The sequence below is a fragment of the Poecilia reticulata genome, linkage group LG1 (genome assembly GCF_000633615.1).
Source record: "Poecilia reticulata strain Guanapo linkage group LG1, Guppy_female_1.0+MT, whole genome shotgun sequence".
NCBI lineage: Eukaryota > Metazoa > Chordata > Actinopteri > Cyprinodontiformes > Poeciliidae > Poecilia > Poecilia reticulata.
Window position 1 is genome coordinate 32,190,418 of NC_024331.1, and position 23,493 is coordinate 32,213,910.

At 40.7% G+C, this 23,493-nt stretch overlaps 1 protein-coding gene across 5 annotated transcripts in view; it reads left to right on the plus strand.

Annotated features, from left to right (window-relative positions):
- Positions 1–23,493, plus strand: part of sh3pxd2aa (SH3 and PX domains 2Aa) — a 90,388-nt gene that overhangs the window by 54,234 nt on the left and 12,661 nt on the right. For 3 of the 5 annotated variants that reach the window (XM_017305858.1, XM_008422262.2, XM_008422283.2), the window contains 3 exons: positions 3,394–3,438; positions 8,546–8,674; positions 22,356–22,469. In XM_017305858.1, the coding sequence (XP_017161347.1) occupies positions 3,394–3,438; positions 8,546–8,674; positions 22,356–22,469 (288 nt within the window). The remainder of the gene's footprint in view (positions 1–3,393; positions 3,439–8,545; positions 8,675–22,355; positions 22,470–23,493) is intronic. The other 2 variants (XM_017305860.1, XM_008422274.2) reach the window with 1 other exon arrangement.

A 23,493-nucleotide genomic window follows, 5' to 3' on the forward strand; every position in this document is an offset into this window, starting at 1 on the left:
TTCTGTTAGCGCTTTGACATTGTCCATGTCCTTCTTGTGCGATTATCTTCTGTTTGTTTGCTTTTGGCAAATCGATAACTGTTTGCTGTACATCTCAATCTGTGTGGCAACACTTTATGTCGTGCACCAGCCTGACTGAGTTTCCATGAGCAGTGGCAGCAGGATTGGAGCTGATGGATTTCTGTCAAAGTCACGACGCTCTTCTGTTCCTGCTTCGCTCTGAAGCTGCACAGCTCAGGATTAACTGCAAGGATTGTTGACAGTTTTCAAAGGTGGAACAAATCCTTGGAAAAATTAATCTATTTGTGAAACAATTTAACCTAAAAATTTCTCAAGGTGAAAAACTGAGAAGAAAATGACTAAAAATAAGGATGTTTTAAACATGATTAAGATAACTGCCATGTTTCTAGAAATCAAATTAAAAACTGTCAAGATATTCAGCAGAAAGAAAAATCTAATTAAGTTACTCTGATGATTTGGGTCAGCAAAGATAATTAATATTTTCAAAACATACCTGATTAACTTTTCTAACAACACATCGCCCGTTTCTCCTCTTCCAGTCAACAAACTCTGTCCTACTGTGTTTGCAGCATTTAAAGTATCAGATGTGTTAAATAAATGTGCTAATAAAACATTTTTCCTGTGTTAAAACTGATTTTTCTGTCCATATAGGGATGAACACTTTATGCATGTTTTATCATCATTAAGCTTCAATAAAACAGTCAGAATAACAACTTATCAACAATAATAATAATAATGATCAATTTAATTTGTAACGCACTTTTCATTAGCAAAAATCTCAAAGTGCTACAAAGTGCAACTAAAATCATAGATAAAATCAGCATCATAAACATTCAGTCTCAGAAGATATTAAGGTTTGAAGAAAGTTTCCTGCTGGAATCATATTTCTGTTTATTTCCCAGGACAAAATGGGAAAAAACCCATCAAAGTTACAAAAAAATATAGAAAATAATAATAAAAAAAGATTTTTCTTATATAAAAATGAACAAAAATGAACATAATGTTGATGCACAATTTTAACTCTGCATCATTTGTATTGCCTTGTTTAGTGAACATCATTCAGTTTAGAGAAATATTGACACATTTTGACAAAACTCTTTCAGCTCAGCAACCATCCAAACAAACTATAATATTTTGAAGATCATATTATGATGAGATGTGGGATATGAGGTTTTTTGGGCTAAACCCTAAAAGTCTGGCTGACAGCAGTTCAAATGCCAAACCTGCTGTTTGTCTTAATTAAATGCTTTAATGTGTTTTAATGTCAAACATTCTTTATTCTAATGCATTTATTAGATTTTAATTGATTAAATGTTACTGACATAAACTGTATAATCTTGTTGTTGAGGCTCCACTGGGATATAAGTTACAGATTTAGGTTCTATTTAAACAGACTTGATGTTAAAGTTTGTATTTATCGTCTGTATTTGGGTAAATTTCCACACAGTAGCAGAACATTTGGGTCAGAGCTGCTTCTGCTTGTTAGAGTCTTCATCACAAACCTGTGAAGAATTAAACCTGCTGTGTTTGTGGATGAGGCAGGTTGACAGCGGTAACATAAGTCAGATGTTGAGGAGAAGCCTCGTGTGTTGAGAGAACGGCTGCAGATCCAGATTTGACCCTTGCTGACCTGGAACCAGCGTGTTTCTGTCTCTGGAGGATGATGAGTTTGGCTTTCATCGTCTGTTGGTCCAGCAGATTCTGCTGCAACTTCATTTAGGATTCACTTGAATTTTTTAAATATATTTCATTTTCCTGCATGCAATGAAAGATAATCTACTGCTCAAAGCTGAAAAAATTTCAGTTTGATTTAAAGTAAACAGAAACATTTATACCGTTATTAAATTTAAATTTAAGTCTGACAAAAAAATGCATATAATAAGAAACATGTAAAATAAATATATTCTGTACAGATCAAATCCTGCAATAATCCTCATCTGGATGAAGACTATATATTTTATTTTTCTGTTTTAACTTTTTAAATGTTGTTAAATGTGGGCATAGTATTTTTAACGCCCTTGTTCATTTATTATTTACTTTTGCAGCCAGATAAACAAATTTGTTATTTTTGATAACCTTGAGCAGGTTAATTTAATTATTTTTACTATTATTTTTCTTGCTTTTCAGACAGGAAATCTTGCTTATTTGCATCATGTGATTGCCATGAAAATATCACTGCAGAGTTTAAGACATGCATGTGAGAAATCAACAATAATGGCCAAAATGACGTCTTTGTGAAACTTTTGGACAAATGAAACTCTAAGATATCGACGGGACTCGATTATATCAGTAAGATATGATTTAAAACATAAATAACATGATAAAATGTTCTCGTTTCAAAGAAATAATTTCATATTACTTGTATATCGTACAGTGGACCACAAACACTTGAAGCCTCCTCTAAAACTCTTACACACCAAACATACCTAAATATGAATTGATACGCACTGCAGAAGCCATCCTGGCTCTTTGGCAGCAGCTAACGTCCATCCTGGATGCCAGGCTGTAGTATGTCAAGACACTTTCTGCTTCTCAAACTACATCTAACATATTTTAGATAAGTTTCATAAAAATATCTGTGAATAGATTAATCCACAAATACATGTGTAGAAATTAAGGGGATATAGTTGAACATCAGGACTTGTCTGTGGTGCTGTTGATGTATATCCATTCTGAACAATGCATGTTCATTGGGATCCAGACTGAAGCTCACATTGTTCTACCAAAACAGGATCGTCTGGTCAATTTTTATCCGTAACTTCAGGATTTCAATTTACTTATTTTAACCTCTAACGTTGCTACTGCAGTTTCCCGAGCTGCACTTTTTGGACTCTTTTAGAGACAATACAAAAACTTTAACCTTCATACAGATACTCCAATAAAATCTCATCCAGCTTGTATTTCTTCTCCTTACTTTAGTGCTTAATTTCTATCAACATTCAGGAAAAGATGACCAGGCAGGCAGACGCTCAGAACAACCTGATTTCTGCCTGATCTGCACCAAACTCATTCCTCCACCTCCTCTGTGTGGCTCCTGGTGAAGGAAATTTAATTTCCTGGCTGGCGGCTCCTGTTGTTTGGAGACATTGGGTGGCTGGTCATACCGGACCTCCTCTGGCATTCCAGGAGTGATGAGAGAAATGTAGGAAGAGATGCTGGAAAGCTCATGTTGGAACAGTGTGAAAATGGGAGCTGAGGGTGATTGTGGTTAGACGCCCTTCATCCATTCGTCCATCACGCCCTGATGAGTTGGGCCAGACTCTGGATCCAACTCTGATTTATCTCTGCTGACTGTTGCTTCTGTCTTGCTGTGACGCTAAATAATTTCTTTCCCTCTTTCTCTCTTCTGCTCCTCCTTCTCTTTGTCTGCAGTGTGGATGTACGGCTTTACAGACAGCCCGAGGAAAGAGGCCTCAGGTAGCCTTGTGTGTGTGTCTTTGTCAACATGTTCAATATGCATGTGCTATGAGAGCTGCGTCACGTTTGTTTGTTCCTCTTCACACCTCGGCTCTCTCTGGACATCTGCTTTGCATGTCCCATCTGCTCAGAATCAGGCTCTCTGTCTTCCTGCATGCTGTTCTTCCATCCAGGAGAAACCTGCCTGGTGAGACAGCAGCTGGATGTAGAGCCAGAGCCAGAGCGAGGACTGCAGCAGGGATGCATGTAGCATACCAAGAGCTTTCAGTCCGTCGCTTTGTATTTGGTCGCTTCCCTTGACCTCATGCACGTCTGTGTGACTCTGTACAGGAAGTGAAAAGAAAAGCATTTCTCTGTCGGTGTGTTAGAGGGAGTTATCAGCCACAGTCGGCTGCAAATATCTAAAATCAGCAAATACTTCAGACCCCAGCAAAACACTTAGATCTGCCTGTTCCATCACTTCAAACAACAAATATAACTTCATATTACTAATGGGACTCTTATAATTTTTAATCAAGTTAATTGTAGGGACTTTAATTTGTTGGAATTAATCACATTTTAATCAGAAACGCTATATTGACAAAATAAGCAACATTTTAAATTCAAAAACCCCTTTTGCTGCTTAATAATTGAAAAATTAGACATATAAGCTCTACAACAAATATGTTTAATGTCTTCAATCTGTTATTTAGTTTATTCAGTCATCAGATTGGTGAAAAGTGTTTTTCTGTCCATTTCCAGTGTTTCAGAAACCTGATCATCCATGGAGCTTCTAAATAAATGTGGCCTGTGGACGCCGACATTAGCGTTAGCTGCTACGTGTTTAGCATTGAGATGCTATTTTAGCTTCGCTGATAGGGTCAGAGCCGTGTGTGTCAGCTTTACAGGCATGATAGAAATGAACATGTGAGGATTTCTGCCTGGAACCTTTCATTAAAAAAATCACACTGTAGGAAAAAAACTGCAAGTATCCGTGGATACTGAACCACGACTATCCAGGGATCCACTACTGTTCTTTGTTATTGCCATCTGTGATCGTCTCCTACTGTTTTGTTGTTCTAATCTGCAAATTATCACAATATATTAGCGTGGTTCTGTTTTGTACAACAGTTCCTCGTAGAGACGTGGCTGAAGGCTGAAGCTGAAACATTTTAGCTTCTCTTCGAAAATGGTTCATTTTGAAGTAAAGCTTAATATAAATATAAAAAGCATTACTTGAGATACTGGCTTTGCTGTAATTATGTTTACATGAGCTGCAGTTAGAATATTTCTTTCCTGGTTTCCATGTTACAAAGCATGTCCATTGTGCCACCCTTCACCTTTTACATGTTGAAACCGTGAAAATATGTATTAGTTGGACTACTCCCCTGCCCTGGTAGTGAGTCCTCCTGTCTGTCCATGCTCGCCCTGCCCTGCTCCGACTCTCTGCAGATGAGGATATTTACTGCAGCCCAGCTGTGTGTCTCCTCATCTGCACACGAGCTAACAGAGGTTTGGCAAACTCCAAGTAGTTCATGTTTAATGTTGCTTATTCCAGATATGTCCTGATCATTAAATCCTGCTGGCATGCATTATTCAGAGTGAAGCTTGTAGTGGAATATTGTTGGGCATCTAAGCTACCCAAGAACAACAAGCTTTCATTTCAAGGCTCTAATTAAAGTAATTATTTACAGCTTGGCGGAAACCTTTGCATGCGCCTGTAAATTTACCAAAACGCGGAATGTTAGAAGATTTTATGATTCATGTAAGTTCTAAAAAAGGCATTTTTTTTATTATTACTGTAACATAAAGCATGTAAACAGTTGCATATGCGCTTCGTTTTATCCTCAGGCTTCAACTTAATTTCCACCAGCTTCACCGCCTGATCTTTACTTCATCATTTATGTTAAAATTTTTAAAGAAAACAGAGAAACTCTCAGCTTCACCCAGTGGGGAAGTAAAGTTATGGGCTGTTCTTATTCCCTGCCAGCTCACTTGACATTTAGAGATGCTTAATTATATTTTAAAGTACTGTGCATGGGGCTTTTATGTGATTCATCCACTTTCCCAGGCCTACTTAATGCACAACTTTGCTCCAATCTGGTCTTTTATTCAAACACTGAACAATAAAGAATTATTGCTTACTGCTCTGTATTATTTTCTGAACACTTTCGAAAAGAAATGAATAATTTCCAGACAAAAAGCAAACGCTAAAAATCCCCTGGAAATGATTGTTTATCACCATGAACTCCCTGAAAGTCATTTCCAGCTGACTGGTCGGATTTGTTTGACCTTGAGTTGAGATGAATAAACTGAAACAAAAAATATTTTAGAAAAAACTAAGAATATAGTGTCAGCTATGCATTTATCTACCTAGTAATAAATTTGTAAAAAAAAAAAACAAAACAAAAAAAACCCAAAACAAAATAAAGTAATCGGTTATTAAAGTTGCATAAATTTCCTCTGGAAAATGTTAGAAAAATTCAGTCTTCAAATTAAGAAAAGTTCTGCAAAAGAAAAAAGTTAAATTAAGAAAAATCTTTGTTTTTAATATGTAATAAAATCACCAATGCTAAAATTGTTAATAGCACTAAAAAAATCATTTAAATAAATATAAATGAAGCATTTTTTTATACTTTACATTTTTAAATTCTGTGCCTAGGAACATCTGATTAGTAATTCATGACTTTCTGGTTCCCTGGGGGATGAATATGATGTGACACGGGTCCATTTCCTGCCATTAGGTGGATGAGCTGGATGGTAAAAACGCTCTCTGCAGCAAAGCGTGGCGTCTTGGAGTCACAGATTCTCCTTAAATCTGTTCATCTGCATGTTTGGCATGTCAGGAAAAAAGGGAAAAGCCGTTTCTGTCCTGGATCTCGACTGGAACCGTGTGTTTGAGGACATTCAGGTTTTTCTCGACTTACACTCCAACTGCATCTGGCAGGAATAAAAATATAGATATGTGGAAAGGCCCCTCATATCCACTGTTAAGAACAGTAGAGGTTCTGTGATGCTGTGGGCTTGTTTTTTATTCCAAAGATCCTGAAAACCTTGTTGGAGGGCACTAAACTGAAATGAAGTCATCATTTCAGCAGGATAACGATCCAAACTATATCTTAATACAGAAACAGAAAGATCAACCTTCTTCCAGGACCGGAATCCAACAGAAACCCTGAGCAGAGCAGCAGGGAGGGTAAACCCCGAACAGCTGAAGAGCAGAAGAATGGTCACATGTTACCACTGTTTATGCTCAAACTCTATGAAATGTGGTAGAAAGTATTAACAGCAGCCTCCTTCGTCAGTCTTCTGCTTTGGTTTTGGTTCACCAAGTTTGAAAACCTTTCCTGACTCCTAAGTCATGTGTAGCATAGTCTGGAATGCCATCAGCTGATGATAACTGAGTTAATGAATGAAATATGACTGTAACGAACCAGACAAGTGATCTGCAAATCCAACTGAGCACAGAGTTCTATACAGGGATTTATTAGAAATCTGAAGCTGGCATGAGTCTGGAAATCTCCACTGAAAATACAGACTCAAACAAGAAGGAACTCGAGATTGATGAGCGATCCTTAATCCAAGAGGAGCTCCACCAAGGGCTTGTTAGTGTGCAGATCCAAACGAAGGAGATCAATTTAGCACTCCTCTTGTGCCTTCCTGCACACTGAAGTGCTGAAAACACTCAGGAGGAAAATCAGGAAGCAAGGCAGGTGACGTCACAAGACGCTGCTGAGAGTCGGAGACCCAGATTGATCAACACGGCAGTCAGAAAATCCGATGACGATGAATCCAGCGTTACATGGGCTTAGATAGGAGATGGAAAAGCTTCATACACAAAAGAAATGAGAGGTCAGTGCAGAACCAAGGTCATTTCAAGGGTCTCCAACTCCAATCCTTAAGAGCCAATGAATCAAACCCTGAATCAAACATTTACCAACAGATAATTGAACCATTTGCTTCAGGTGTGTTGGAGCAGGGATGCATCTAAAGCTGCTCTTGAGGACTGGAGTTGGAGACCCCTGGTGTCGGGCAAAGAGGAAAGGGGGAGTCCAAGGCTCATGAACGAGGTCACAGCAGTGAGGACAAGGACGAAACGTTGGCCGTTAAGAATCTGGCAAGGAACGACTGGCTGGTGGAGCTTTCATGAGACGGCACAGGTGGAAGAAAACATAAGCTGATGCAGCAGAAGGAGCAGGCGTGGCTTGAGCCGAGTGTTTCCACATTCCAGATATTTGCTTCAAATTTGACTTTACGGTTGGAGACAAACTCCATAAGGGTGATGGTCAATAGCCAGTATTGGGTTTTCAAATATTCGTTTTAAATTAATATTTTCCATCCCTTAAACTTTATAGCCTTAAAGCTTAATGAACAACTTTGGCAGTCTGAGTTTGAACGAATAAAATAAGAGTAGAAAACGACTCTTAAACGCTGCGGCATTAGAGAGAAGGAAAGCAGCAAAGCAAAGTGTCCAAGCTCCATCTAAACACTCTCCCTTTTGGTTTCACACAAACATGGACCCGGCCTCCTTTTTCCCGGGTCTCTCTGCCTTTCCCTGGTCCACTCATATGTTTCTATTTAAGGCCAGCAGTGCTGACTGCTATGATTGGTGTGTTCACCTCCCCCCGTCCCCCTCAGACTGCCTGTCCAACGGCTGGCTCCCAGAGGCGGTGGAGGGGAGGCTTTTCCTCTCAACCACTGTTGATTTTCCACAGGGAAACTTCACCGCTCTTCCACTCATTCGCTCCCCACTCTTCTCCCGCTGCTCTGTTTCTTCTCCTTTTCCTTTTGGATTTGCCGGTTTGCTTCACTTATGGATCTTCTGTAGGTGGAAGATGAAGATCCTGCAAACATTTTTCTTTCCGTCCCTGTTTTGGGTCTGACTCCTTCCGATGCGGCTCAGTTGTTGTCTCTGGAACAGCTGTATGGCCAGACGTTTGGGACGATGCAGCCGATTTAGGAGGTTGTTTTCCGATTGGACTGGGCGGCGTAGCGGCGGGGAGTTGGGGTCGGCTGATGGCCACACACCGGGTGCCCGGCAGGGGCGGCGGTGGGGGTTTAGGGTGCAGCGGGCATTCGCGGGGCGCCACGGCCGGCAGGTGGCTGACAGCCTGTTTCTTCCCCTCAGGGATTGACAGCTCAGAGCCCATGGTGCTGGAGCAGTATGTGGCCGTGGCCAACTACGAGAGGCAGGAGAACTCTGAGATCAACCTCAAGGCTGGCGAGACGGTGGATGTGATCGAGAAGAGTGAAAGTGGTGAGTCCATCTGTGTTTTCTTTAAATCTCAACACCTCTAACCATCAGAACTCTGCCTATCAACTGTTTTCATGGTTAGAAATGTGTTTTAAAGATGAACGCTGTTTGAGATTTAATGTTTATTCCTGTTAAAAATAGAAGCATAAACACTCATATGAAGTTATGCACACTCAGCACCTTCCCAGCCTCTGTTTTTCCTCTCTGCTTTGTTTGGAGGAACCTCATATTCAGCCTCTCTTCTTCTTCTCTCTCTCTCTCTTTCAACCTCCTGGCTGCGGGGGCTTGGCTCCACCAGGGGGCGCTGTTTGGCTGGCTCAGGTCTATAAGTATGGAGGAACGACGTGTGAAAGGGGGAAGGCTTTTAAAGTAAACAGAAGTGCATGTCATATTAGCAATTAGCCCGATTATCATCAATGCTTAATGTGACCTGCGGTTTCTTTGCTTTACTTAGAGAATCTGCATCTACATCTCCTGTGACGTTACCAAAGAACTGGCAACATAAACCAGACCCAGTTTGCTTTATGAAAGCTGAAATAAAGCAAATCAAGTTTACTGTATAAGGATCAGCCTTCCTGTTATCTGTTAAAGTCGGCTCTGTGTCGGTTCGCCTTTTCGTTAGCTTGATGAAACTTCCTCATAGGACGAGCAAGTTCACCTTCATCCACAGTATTCTTTTAAATTCCTTGTTGCCAATTTTGAACTTCCTGTAATTTTGTTTGCACTGTTGCTGATTATAGCTAACTTTGGGTCTTTTTCCTTTAATAACAGCTTCCACTCTGAAGCTTTGTGCTTTGTGTAAGCGCTAACAGGACAGGTTTTGGTATAATGCATTAACTGACCACTAAAAGATCCCATTTTTGAGACTTGTGACTCAAACTGGTCCAACTGAACGGAAAACATTCTGGTTCTGATCAGCAGATGATTTTTCAATGCATCTCTGGTCATAAAATCACAGGGGTGTCCAAAGTGCAGTCCGGGGGTCAAGTTATTGTTGGTGTCCATTAAACACTTTTAACGAAGGATGTAACTGAAATGACTCTTGCCTGTTACGATGCCACCAGAGGCACATGACTGTTGAAACTTGTTCTAGGAAGATCTTAACTTGATTAAATAACAGTTGAAAACAAAATAGTAAAATACCTAAAAAATTGGCCATGCCATGTATTTCTCTTCAAAAGTATTTGAAGTGAGTATTATAGGAAGGTTTATCTGTCAACTTGTTTTACAGGAAATGATCTGCTGCAGTGTGACCTCAGGATAAACATGTTTGACTGTTTGAAGCCTCAAATGTTAACTCTAAAGCACTTCAGGAGCATGAAGTGCATCACGAGGAGTTTTCCTCTGTGATTCCACTTCCTCATTTCCTGACCTGACCGCATCTGTTCACCAGTCCCGTCTGCAAGCTTTCCACGTTCATCGGAGCTCTTAGAGCAACCAGAGCAACAACTGGTTGCCTGGAAGTTTTTTCCAAAAACTGAATTTGTGTATGTGTGTTGTCGTCATCTTCTGGGCCAAAGAAGTGGAGCAACGGCATGATGACATCACTAGGAGGCTGTGCCAAGACAAACACTTTTGAAATCTTGTAAAATATCCCACGACCACCTTCCTGCATGCAGGTCTTTGCTGCAGCCTTTGGGACTGTGCAGGCTGACTTTCTGACATCTTGACACTCTGACTCTTCATTACGTTGTATTTTCTCTTAACATCCTGACAAAGAGTCAGAGAATTACCATTCTGCCTTTTAATCCTCTCCAGGACATTCTGCAGGTCGGATCTATTTTTTCCTCAACACATCTTGAAAGCGGATGTAGCATTGCTTCCATATGTTATTATTTATTCCGGTTGTTGTTCTCTCATGCAGATTTGATATAAAAATAGGTTAACTTAATGGATTGTTGGTGTTTTTCTGCCTGTATGAGACATTATTGGTTCTGCCAATTGGGATTAAGCTCCTGTTGAGAAAATAAAGTGAAAAAGTAAAGAGACGTTCATTTCCACCTTGTAAAGGGAGATATAATAGGCACGAAAGGTCATAATGAATGAATGGAGAAGGCTGATGTTTGCTGGAAACACTATTTAGGGGATGTTTTCCAAATAACTCCTAGTTTTTTCCAAAGGTTTCCACCTCTTAGTGTCTGGACAGACAACTGGAGAAAATCTATCTGCATATGTGACCAGTTAAATATGATTAAAGGAAGGCAGTGATGTTCCAGAGATGATAATCAGCGGCCATTTTGGTTCATCCGGACTTCATTATGATGACAGTTTTTAACATCTAAAGTTGTTTGTTTTAGTTACTACCATTGAAACAGTTTAAATCTAGAACTCTGCTTGTATTATGAAACGGGTTAGCGAGTTTGTGCATATTTATATTTTCAGTTGGGTCAGTTTTATACCCTGTTACTTTCCAAAATAATTCACTGCAGCTTAACAATGTTAGGTTTTATATTTTGGGTCAACGTAGACCTATGATGAATGATTCCAGGCTGGCTGTATTGGATGCATCTGTTGTGAAAATGTCCACTACAGTCACTTCAGTCTTGGAGAAAAAGATCTCTGCTAAAGACCTGTCAGTGTTGTTAACCACAATGATTTGTGAGTTTACAGTTCTGTTTGTTTATGTCATTCTGCAGCAAATGTAAGAAACCAAGCCACTACTCAGGCCATGTGACAGAGCACAAAGTTTATGCAGGGAAAATACCGCGTCTTGTCCAAATTCATTATCCAAAACAAATGGATTATCCAGAAGTGACTCAATGCTGAAGTTTAACTCGCTGTCCAGCCAGAGGAGCAATTTCTCTGGAATATCTTGAAGCTTATTGCTGCGAAGTTCCACATCCACTTTGTCACACTTCTAAACAGATCTGACAGGTTTTGTGTGGAGTTGTACCTCACACACAGAGCACTGTGCTGCTGTGTTTCCAGATAAAACCAATCTTCTGTTTATGGAAAATGACAGCATCTCTGTTTCTGTGGACGGCAGTCATAAATCGCCTGCATGGAAGACAGACATCCCTCAGTAACATGGCTGTGATTGTTGAGCTGGTAAAGTGCTGTTGCAGGCAGAGTTGGAGCCAAACGGTTTGGCATCGTTTCCCCACCACATCTTTCCCACAGCCCAGGGGATCTGGTGAGACTGGAGCGCTTATTTTCACCAGCTTTGTGGAGCCTTGACCTCAGTGTGGCAGATCCTCAAGTATGTTCATGAGGAAGCCATGAATACAGATTTTATGGTTTGTTAGAAACTGTGAACGAGACAGCCTTTACCTAATCTTTGCGTTACGTGCTACCTCGTAACATCCTCTTCCAACCTGAAATTGTCCATAAAGACTTTTATGTGCTATAGTTTCAGGTTAGCTGCCTCCACCCTGGAAGAAAATGAAGAAAAATCCAGAGAGTGAACGTTCAGCGAGGATTTAGACCTTGAACTAAATATGTGGGCTGAATGTAGTTGTGTTTTTCCATGATGGCAGCAGCCCTGCATGGTTGGCCTCTTTGTTGACAGGACTGGCCACTAAGGTGGTATAAAGTGGGACGACATCTTTAAAAGAGTGAAGCTGGTTGTGACCATGAGCTGAGGTGTAATGTCCCCACCACGTTACTGCCGGTCTGCTTTTCATTTAAATGGAATAGGAAACTACTATGCCTCCTGTCAGTGGACTCAAGGACAGCTGTCCTGCATGTTTCAAGTCTTTCCCTGGTTCAACACATCTGAATCAAATGATGGGTCATCAGCAGAACCTTTAAAGAACTTTCTGACTCTGGTCCATCTAAAGCAGGCCAAAGCTGTGAGTCAGCTGTGAGTACACACTAAGGCTCATTGTCAAACGTAATTTGTAATTTGTTCAGATGTTATTTGGTGGACATCAGGATGATAGCCTGTTATTATTTTTGGAAAATAATGGTTCTGTTTAGAAACTGGTGCTGTGTGTTCTTCAAGCTAATAAAAACCAGAGAAACTGATTGGTTCTGATCACTGTAGGACTTCAGATGGGTCCAACACAAGGAGACTTCCTGGATTAGAGCTGCAGATTCTCTGGAGTGCTGGGAGAACTGCTTGGGTTGGTGGAACCCGATCCTGGCATTTTCCATTATGACAAGGTGTTTGCTTCAGTAGTTTCATTTACCAGCAATAAGACAATTTTATTTATAGCCTAGAGCAGAGGCTAGAAGAAAAGAAAGGAAAACATGGTATCTATGTCCAAAACAATAAACAACTCCAAGGAGTGTTTTCCTGGAAAGAGCAGAAACCCAAACTAAAACCCCTACATTTGGCGACTGGGCCTCAAAACTGATGAAAAAGTGTTTAAATAAAACCGTAAAGGAGCCCCAGAGCAGCAGAAACTCCCACACAGCCTCTCCACACGGAGCCTAAATTCAGCCGTTTAGCGCGACGTTCAGCCATCTCTGGTTAGTGAAGCTTCCACCTCCAGCTATCAGCTTTCACTTGTTAGGGCGGCTCAGTGTGTTTTATAAAAACTTAAATCAGGTAACGTAAGCTTCAAACAGGAAAACAACACTTTCATCAGTGAGTCCAAGCTTGGCTCTGAACCTCTGACTTCCTAAGGAGCAGCAGAAAACGGTTTACTGCTGCTCACACGTCCCATTTCATCCTCAAGACAAACTCTCGACCGCTCACTTCCTGGAGCGGTCGAGAGTTTTTCTGCTGTCATTGAGAACAAAGGTGGTCTAATTTCTCCAGGAATGTGGAGAGTTTAGAGAAGTATTTCAACAAACTCATCATGCTTATATTGAAGCAGAAGATGTGTTTTAGGGCAGCTGGCAGGACTGGGATTCTTACTCAGAGTTTTGCTTGGAGCCAAACTTATCCACCCTATTAATACTCATACAAGTTTATAAATCTAACGGTGGAAATATGCTGCAGATTTAAAATAGAAAAAGGTATTTTTTAATGTTGTTAGCTCCTACTAACATTGTTAGCTTCTGCTAATGGTGCTAACTTCTGCTAACGTTGTTAGCTCCTGCTAATGGTGTTAGCTCTGGTGAATACAGTAAACGGTAGACCACAAGCCGCTCATGTTTGTTTGTTTCAACAGATATCTCATGTTTAACGACATGAAAACGTTGATATTTATGTTTGTAGGTTTCAGATCACTATAATTCACCCATGTCAAAAATATAATGAAGATGTAGAACTTTTTGAGTAATTTTGAGCTTTTACATATCACAAACAATGACTTTAGGTTAATAGGAAACACTACAACATATTTAGGCCAACATGGATCCCTTTGGATCTACAGTGGCTAGTTGAAGAACCTTGGATTATATGAGTCACAACATTTATTTTCCATCAGGGCTTATTAAATTATTTTTCAACTGAATTAAATCTGCTTCAAAAAAATGTTTTCACTATAACTCTAACTGCTAACAGACGACTTTTGTGATGGAAACCAAAGTGTGGATTTCTGGTTGGGATAAATGTTGACTGTCTGCTTCTGATCTGGAAATATAAAAGTCAAAGTCAGTTTAGGTGTGAGAAGCGTTTCTACGCAATGATAAAATAACACTGTGGCTAATTTCACAGCTGGGTTTTGAGCAGCAGTGTTTGCCTCTATCTTCAGTTTATCCTTTGGCTCTTTTCCCTCCAGCTCGCTCCGTAAAGAAAAAAGATGAGCAGGAGGTTTAATGTGCTGCGCTGGAACGTTACATGGCGTTCAAGCGTTCGCTGCTCTCCAGGGGATCTGGTCCTTATTAGAAGCCAAGAGGAAGTAAACACAGTGACAGTCACCTTACAAATGGCCCCATCCCTTCGAACATGGTGGCCGGTCTGACTGGAAAACACTGGAGGACTGAAAGGAGACCGTGCTGAGTAGTTTTTGGATTGGGAATCAGGATGGAAAACTACATCTTTGAAGCTCCAGCCAAACATCTGCTCCCGCCCCCTCTACCACTGCTTTAATCTCCTTCCCTCCCTTGCTCTCCAGCTCACCTGTGTTGGTTTTTCTGTCCTCACCCAGTCGACAGAACCTGCCTCCGCCGACCCTCTCCCATGAGAACCGGGCCTGGCGGGCGGCGATAAGCCCTCTCCACTCAGTTGCTGCAGCACCGTGACCTCCGCTTTGCCTCTGTGACTGGAAGCTGGCAATTATCGCCTGCCGAGACACAGTGTGGAGAGAAACTTCCAATTAGAGCTTTGTACAGCGAGAAACGCCAATTACAGTCCCCCTGCTGCCTCGTTCCTGAATGTCTGTGCTGTATGTGGGTGACAGTAGGTGTTGCTTCATAACTTCTGGTGTATTTTGCTCATTAGTTGTTGAGCGCCTTACAGATTCCTCGGAACCGTTCATGTCAGACAAACTAAATAGTTAGAGAAAAGAGCATGCCTACCCTTCCTATCTAGTTGAAGTGAAAAAATGCTTCCAGTTTAGCATCTTGAAACACCTGGATAATAAAAAAAAAGTCCTAACAGGAAACAAGCGCTCGTGTTCTGGTTCTGCTGAATTACAGCTCCGGCTGAAGCCACAAAGCTTTTCTTTGGGATTCCTGAGCCCGTGGACGTGAGAGGACCCCACCAACCATAACAAGGTGTGATCTCCTCAGCCTGTTTAAACAGTCTGGCGGTTCTGCAGCGGGACGTTCATTACCTGAACACCTTTTCTTTGTCTTGTTCATTTTTACAGCTGTGGCGGCGGCGGCGGCCGGGCCCGCCAGGTGTCGGCCCGAAAGGCTCGCTTTTTTCACAGCACCGCCAGATAGACTGGCATGTTGAACTTTCAGTGCTGTGGAAAAGTATTTCCCCTGTTACAACCTTCCTTTGTAAGACTTCTATGTTTCAAGTTAGAGTCATTTTAAAGAGGTTATTATATAAAATTGGCTTTTTGAGCTTTATATCATGTTATAATGTTACTCCCTCATCAGAAACATACCTCATGTGTTGCCTGAATTGATCATGCGTGTTTGAGAAACCCCTGAATCTCCCCTAGCAACCGTTCAGCGCTTCCTCTCACAAAGCGCTGCCTGCTTTCACAAAGGTGTTCCCTCTAGACTAGCAGCAGCAGCAATTAGCAAACACCTGGTGGAACTGCTGAGCTCATAGTCCGAACTACTTCTCAGCCCGTCGCTCCTAAGAATAGATGGAAAAGCATCATGAAGGAGCATTGTTGAGATTAGGTGCTGAATGTTGAAAAGAGCAGGAGCTTCTTAAAGGGTCAAATTTCTTTTAAGTATTTTTGGTACACAACATTTTTATAACAACTAAAGGTAACATAGTTACTTGATTGTGGTATAAAATGGTTCTGTGTACCTGGAGAATACACACTATAGACAAATAGAGCATGAAAACATGCAATATGCAGTTTTAAATGATTCACATTTTACGGTGGAAAAACTAGCAAATGTCGAGCTGCACCTTCATTTAATTATAAATGACTCACAGTTTTAGTTTGACAAGCTTGGTTGTTCCCTGACCTTGACAATCAAGACATAATTTCAGTAGGACCTGTCTGACAAGACGAAGCAGGCGAAAAGATTTCAAAATCAAACACGCCTCAGCAATTTCTAAGGCTCTGGGACTCCAGCAAACCAGAGAGAAAGACTCCAGGACATGATAAAAACATGCAGAACTGGTGAAGCTTTCATACCAAAATTAAATGTTCAGTCTTGGACGATGTCTGAATCTGCAGCTCAGGGTTCATGACTCAACAGTGAGCAAAACTTGACTCAACAAAGGGCAAAAAATGGCCTCCATGAGGGAGTTTAGTTGCCAGAACGGCTGTTGACAAAAAGAGAACACGAAGGACCGTTTCCCATTGACCAGAAGACATCTTTACAGACATTTACAGAAACCTTCAGAGGACGAGACAAAAGCAGAACATTTTTTATTCTCTCATCTCACTCTGTCTGTTGGTTTTTGTTTTCAGGATTAATAAAAGGAATAGAAATATTTATTACTGCCCCGCAGAGGGGAGATTCAGGTGTACCGGCAACAAATTCAATTTAAATGAAAGCAGATTCAAGCTAAGGTAAAAAAAAATAAAATAAAAACGGGAAAACAGCAATAAGAAGAAAAAGATTTACAACATAAGTGATTTTATTATTCAGTCTTAAGAAAATACTGAATCAGTTCTGGTTCGGCGATTTTCAGAATCCCCATAGCAACGAATGTCTTGTTGCTTTTCTGATTTTTAAATTACTGATTCTTGTTTCTTGTATTAATTGTTTCCTTCAGAATTATTTCTAAAGCATAAGGACAAACAGGAAGGTGATCAAAATTAAACTTTCAAAGCAGAACTCACAGATTTTCACAATAAGAGTCCACTTTTGTACTAGCTTGGTTAATTACAAAAGTTAGGTCAGACTTGAATGTATCTTCCTTGCTGTCCATCTGAATATTTTGTTCAATATTTTGGTTTATATGAATCATTTAAAGAGGATATACCAAAGATTGTTCTTGATGATATAAATGAAGCATGTGGTTGTATTCCATATGAATTACGATAACCGTGATAAGAAACAGGCATTATTTTTGCATTTTTACCCCTGAACAGTTTGAGACAAAAAGCCCAACTCAGCCCCGCTGCATGTGTGGGTCTCTGCATATGCTGAGCCAAGTTTTGCTTTGCTTTAATTGCCTCTGAGTAATTTTCCTCCATCTGGCTGCCAATCTTTGGTCCAGATCTCCTCCTACGGGACAGATTTTCTGTGAAAACTGTAATCTGTCAACAAGGTACTCACACATGAGGACTAGTCCATTTCTCCCAGACCTGGGCCAACCGGTCCGCTGGTCCACCGGTCTGCTGGTCCACCATCCGCCACGCTGCCAATCGGTGGCTGCGTTTCTGTCTTTCTTCTCACAGCTGCATGCCTGTGTTGTTCTCCCAACATACATCTGCCAACCATTCTGCCTTTGAGCAACCGGCGGCGGTGCTTCTGGTCCTCATTTATCTGCCTTTATCGAATCCACTTTCTCCGGAGCTGGATTTACAGGCGGCCTGGGTCCTGCCTGCGTGTGTGTGTGTGTGTGTGCATGTGTGTGTGCGTAATACAGAGGCTGTCTGGCAGCTTCTCTTTGTTTATTTGTATTTGTTAGCAGCCAGGTTCATTTGCATTCAGTTTCTATTTTTAGTTTTTAAGGAACACGAGAACAATATCTATCACATTAACTTTGTTTAAAAAATCAGCAGTTTTACTGTAGCTGAGCAGCTTGTTGCGGTTTCATCTGTGCAACAGTTTGACGTGACTTATCAGCGTGTTTATCTCTGCAGTAGCCTGCATTGGTCAGCTGAGATGAAGCAGCTGTGATGCTCAGACTTGCCAGGGTTGATGTCGTGCAGGGGCTTCGGTTCTCCGTCAGTGGGAGGAATAGATCTTTCTGCTTCTGACACAGAGGAGGACGTGAAGAGCTCCAGCTCCTCCTTTTGTTTCTGCAGAACCTGCATATCTGTCTCACAGGTGGCTTCGATTCTTCACATTTTTCTGAAGCTGCATTGAATCGGGCTATAAAAGCCCTAATTTGTTTCATATGAACCAAGCAGCTTTCTCTGCCAGGCAGAGCTTTTATTGCCTGGAGTGTTTGGAAAAAAACTGTTTCACGGATGGAACCAGTAAGAGCCTGATTATGAAATTAAATAAATAAAAACATGTTAAAATGATTAACTGTACTGCAACATTAATAAATGTTTCACAAAATGTTTTAGTAATTTATTTGTTAGACATTTTTTAAAATATGTCATTAAATCATTAAAATGGAGATGCAGAGAACACATTGATTTTGACACATGGATTTTAATGCATTAAACACAAAAGTAAAAAAAATACATTTGTATCATTCAGTTTGTAACTATGGCAACACAACAATCAAACTATGAAGATTATTATTTGCACATTTACAAAGTAAAATTATTAGTTCCTTTATATTTAAAAGTTAATCTAAAAATGTTTAATTATCACGAAGCTGTGAAATCAAATTCAATAACATCTCATTCTCAATAACCAGATATTAAAATTTTTCATCAAAATTTAAATTCTGATGAATTAAAATTCATCAGAATTCATCAGAACTCCATCACATCTGGAGACCCTGAATGTCTGGGAGCCACAACCAGCTAATTAATTCACCTGTGTGTGTAGAAAACATTACTCAACATATTAACACTAAAAACTCAAATGAATTGTTGAGCACAGTGGTGGAGGGTGATGATCTGGGCTTGTTTGCAGCTCTTGCAAGTCTTTCAACCATGAGCTCTAACAGAGAACTAAACTGGGTCATTAACAGAACTGTTGTTCCTAATGAAGCAGCCAGAAAACTAAAGGTGTCACAAAGGCCTCATCTTCAGATCTGTAGAATTTAAAATGTAAAAAGTTTCTGTAAATGAACAACATGTTCATTAAGATGTCATAAAGTAAAAACCTTAATATTCTGACTAAAGTCAGACACACATAGTGCTGTCTCCTATGTGTCTTTCTTCTTCTGCTCTCATTATCATGGTAGTTACTATCATAGGTGTCATAGCTAGTTAGTTGGGCTTCAGTAGGATGTCTTTTAAGGAACCACTCAGTGATAATCCCCAACTCAGGGAGTTTGTTGTAACACTTAATGGGGATTATCTAACTGTCAAAGCGTTGGAGGTAATTTCCTGTAAACTGATCCTGAAACCAGAAGAGTCTGGAGCGTCTCTGCAGACGGACAAAGCTGCGGCGGCTGTGGGAAGCTGGATGAGCGTCTGCAGCTACCGTGCAGCAGCTCGGTTCATCTGAAGGCCCTCGGGTTGAATTAAGCTCTGTTCGCTGTGAGGCACAAGCTATGGGCAGGAAGTCCAGGAACGATGGGATTTCAGTGGGATTTTAGGTGTGTGTGAAGGTCAGCTGTCACAGTCTGGGTGGTTTAGGCATCAAACGTCTCCACAAATACTTTTCCCAAGTCAAACTTTTATTAAGTGTTCCTCTATGGCTGATATAATTTGCTTTAACTCAGTTTCAGTTCATTTATACGACACAATTCACAACAAAGTGAACATAAAACACTTTACAGCCCTTTTAACTTTCATCACATCCCTGTACTGAAGCATTTTAGGCTCAGAAGACAACTTTCAAGAACAATCTGATCGTAAAGAGTTAGTTCAGCCTTGAATAACAGACACATGGACTATTTTTCCTGCATTGTTTCAAAACAAGACATTTATAATTTTGGCAATGTTGCGCATGTTGAAGGAGGAGGACGTCCTAGAAACCTGATTAATGTGGGACTTAGAGGACAAATGTTTTGTCTTTCAAAAACTCAGCTCAAATTACAAACTGAAAACTGATATTTATGAAACAAACTTCTTCTTTTAGTCGGCATTAGTTTTCATTCCCCACAGTCGGTGATAAAGTCATACATCCAAATCTTTCATGAATCTTGTCTGTTTTGCCTGATGTGTTTTTGGGTGATAATAAAACAGAGCATGAGTTGCTGATTCACTCTCAGTCAATACATTCTGTGACCAACTGTTGGATTCTCTGTTTGACATCCATGGCTTTCATGTTGTCACTTTTGCTGTGCTAACACATTCATTCACTGTTTCTCAGAGAAAGTCGGAGCAGATGGTTGTCAGATAAAACCATCGTGAGAGAAATCCAGGATCCACGCAGTAAACATACGGCTCAAGTTGAGAAGTTACCAGGAGCTCCAGGATATTTCCTGCACAGACAGAAGCGCTGTGGTGTGCATATAATTCAGCTCCCGCTCAGACAGAATCAGCCATCATGTCAGACTGCATGGCAGAAATTGGGAGAATGCATCATCACATGTTGGGCTGCAGCCAGACGCTGCAGAACCAAACTATTGGAGCCTCATGTCGTCCTCCAGGACTGATGGCTGCGGCTTCCAGCTCCACCCAGAGGATCTGATGACAGCCCTTCATGTAAACATGTTTCTGTTTCAATGCTGACTGACTGATCTAAGTGAAGATCTTCTTTGGTTCTTTTAATGATGTCAGGAATTGAGAAATGGAACTGGTTTAAATTTAGGTTTAATTGTGCAAATTGTAAATCGTTTGCATATGTTTTGCATATTCAACTTTAAATCAAATGAATACTTTAGATTACAAAATAGTATATAAATGATTACATTAGGTATATATTATATTACAATGTTGTTTTATGAAACAGAAACTATTCACTGAGCGCCTCGAACAGCTGAATTATTTCATGTTCCTGCTGGAATTATGCATAACAAGTTGTGGCATCTGATGTTATAAACTAAATATTTGCTCATTGGATGGAATACGCAACTAATTCAACATCTAAAACTATGAATTTCTTTGAGTTTGTGACATTTTTTGCAGTTGAAGGGTAAAATCTTTCTGCTTTATGTGGATGAACATTTGACCCTTTTCTTCATAAGCAGCTGCTCATCTAATGGAGCTTATTTTGCTGTTTGGCAGCAGGTTGTGTCACGGCTTCACTTCGTCATTGTTGCTTGTGCATCAGCTCAGAGAGAACAGTTTGTTTCCAAACGCTTTGGCAAAATGGCAGCATCACGACATGACCCCGCCCCCTGGGTGTGGCGTCAGGATCTGCATGGGTCAGAGGAGACCATGACCATGACTGATGCTAGGATGGAGCATGGAAAAAGTGGATGGATGAAAATGAGGTGCAACTGGGTGTCAGTTTGGCAGCTGCCAGCCTGGTTATGATTTTATTCTTGATTAAAATCATTGCAGAGCCTCTAAAACTGGCATTAAAAAGTCTCAGCTACCATGTTTTGTGAATACTGCAGGGTGTATTCAGTCTGAGTGTTTTTAAATCTCTGCTGACTTGTGTCTTACTTCAGCTTCGTGTTCTCTGCAGAGTTTTTCGGAATCTGGTTTCGTAATGAAAAGATGTTTCCAAGTGGGTGAAACCTCCATCTGTCATGAGTTCTCTAAAGCTCTTTGTCAAGCTGGAGTTTGGAAAGCCAAAATGTTTCATGCAGTTTTTACCTTCAGCAAACTTCTGGGCTTGAAGTAATGAGCTGCAGTGCCTTGAAAAAGTATGCACACCTCTTCAACTATTTCACCTTTTCTACATGGCAACACAGGAATGTCGAAAGGAAACATGATCAATCACTGTTTACAAATAAAAATCTTAAAAAATGGCAAGAATTTGTTCTCAACCCCTTTCACTTTGGTAGCCTGCAGTAAAAAAAACAGTCATAAGTCACAGAGTTGGTAAATAAGAGTGAAACCAGAAAGATGGCACCACCCTGAACGTTTCTGCTGAAGTTCAGCAGGAACAAGACGGTTGTTCAGAGTCGGACCAAATCAGGACAAACCTGCAGAAGACGTGAAGCTGGGGTGGAGCTTCACCTTCCAGCAGGACAATGACCCTAATACAGCACATTCAGAATGGCTTAGTCAAAGTCGAGACCTGAATCCAGCTCAGGATCTGCTGCAAGACTTGAAAATTTATGTTTACAGAGGCTCTCCATTCAGACTAAATGGGCTTAAGCCTTTTTACACAAAAGACTGCACAAAACTTTTATCCTGTTTGTGTGAAAGGAGTCATACCCCAAAAGACTTGTAACTGTAATTGATGGGACATTTCAAGTTGAAACGGGACAGAATGGGAAACACATCAAGGGTTCTGGACGGTTTTCCAAGCCACTGTACTGCAGAAAGCGCTTTAGAAATGAAGAGTAATTATTGTTTGGTGTAAATCAAAATGATGATGTAAAAATGGGATGTTGGTGTCTGTGCCTCAGGTTGGTGGTTCGTCAGCACGTCGGAGCAGCAGGGCTGGGTCCCAGCCACATACCTGGACTCCCAGAATGGAACCAGAGACGATTCGGATCTGGCCACCTCCAGGACCGGAGAAGGTTTGTTCACAGAAACATTATTACAGTCGTAAAACACAAAAACACATAAAAGTCAGTGTGGCAGTCTCGCTGTGGGAGAAATGTCTGCAGGGCAGAAGCAGAGATTTCTCAATCGTGATGTTTTTGCTGTGTTTGTTTTCCACATATAAATCTCAGCCTGAAAACAGTCTTTAAAAGTTCATCTTAAACACACCTCCAGTCACACATTCGGAGCCTTTGAGGCCACAGTCGCAGCATTATGGTGAAACGGTACCAGACAGCTGCCAAAGTGGGCTGCAGTACTTTGGCACCACAGAAAATTCCTTCCTGTTCCCCCAGGATCCTGCAGCTCTCTGCAGGAACCTCGTTGTGTTGTGACCCTTTTCTCCCAAATGTTTAGTCTGAATGCTGGGATGAAGTATTTCACCACTGTGTCACAACACCCCCCCAGTTGGGACTTTCAGAGAGAGGGAACTTTACTGAGATATACAACATGCAAACACACAAATATGCAAACATGTCTGCTGCTCAGAAATCTTAATAAAGCTTTTCTGTATTTGAACAGTTTGTTTCCTGAATGAAACCAGGATGGTGCAATAGTTTAATAAGGCGTTTCCTGCTTTTGGATTAGCTAACACACCTTTTCTCTGTCACTACATGCTTCGGAAGATTGTACAAAACGTTCCTCACATTAGCTCCTCTCTTCTCTTTGAATCCCAACTCACTAGAGTAAAATTTGACTTTGGAGTAGTTGGACACTTGTAAACTAACTTTGTGTTTGAGGAAGCTTTAACCAGGTAAATGTGATACTTGTTTGTCTTCAGCTGTGTTTTCTTAGAGAATGGTCTAACAGCTGCTGGGAGGAAGGATCTCTTTTAACGCTCCTTTGTGCATTTAGGATGCAGCCGTCTGTCACTTTTCTTCAGTGTAGAAAGGTTTTTTACTTCAGAAAACCTTGTTTCAGTTTTATGAATTATATCCAGCGGACCCTCGGCTCCGGAGGCCCTGGATAAACCTCACCAGGGAGGCTGTGTTACCCCCATGT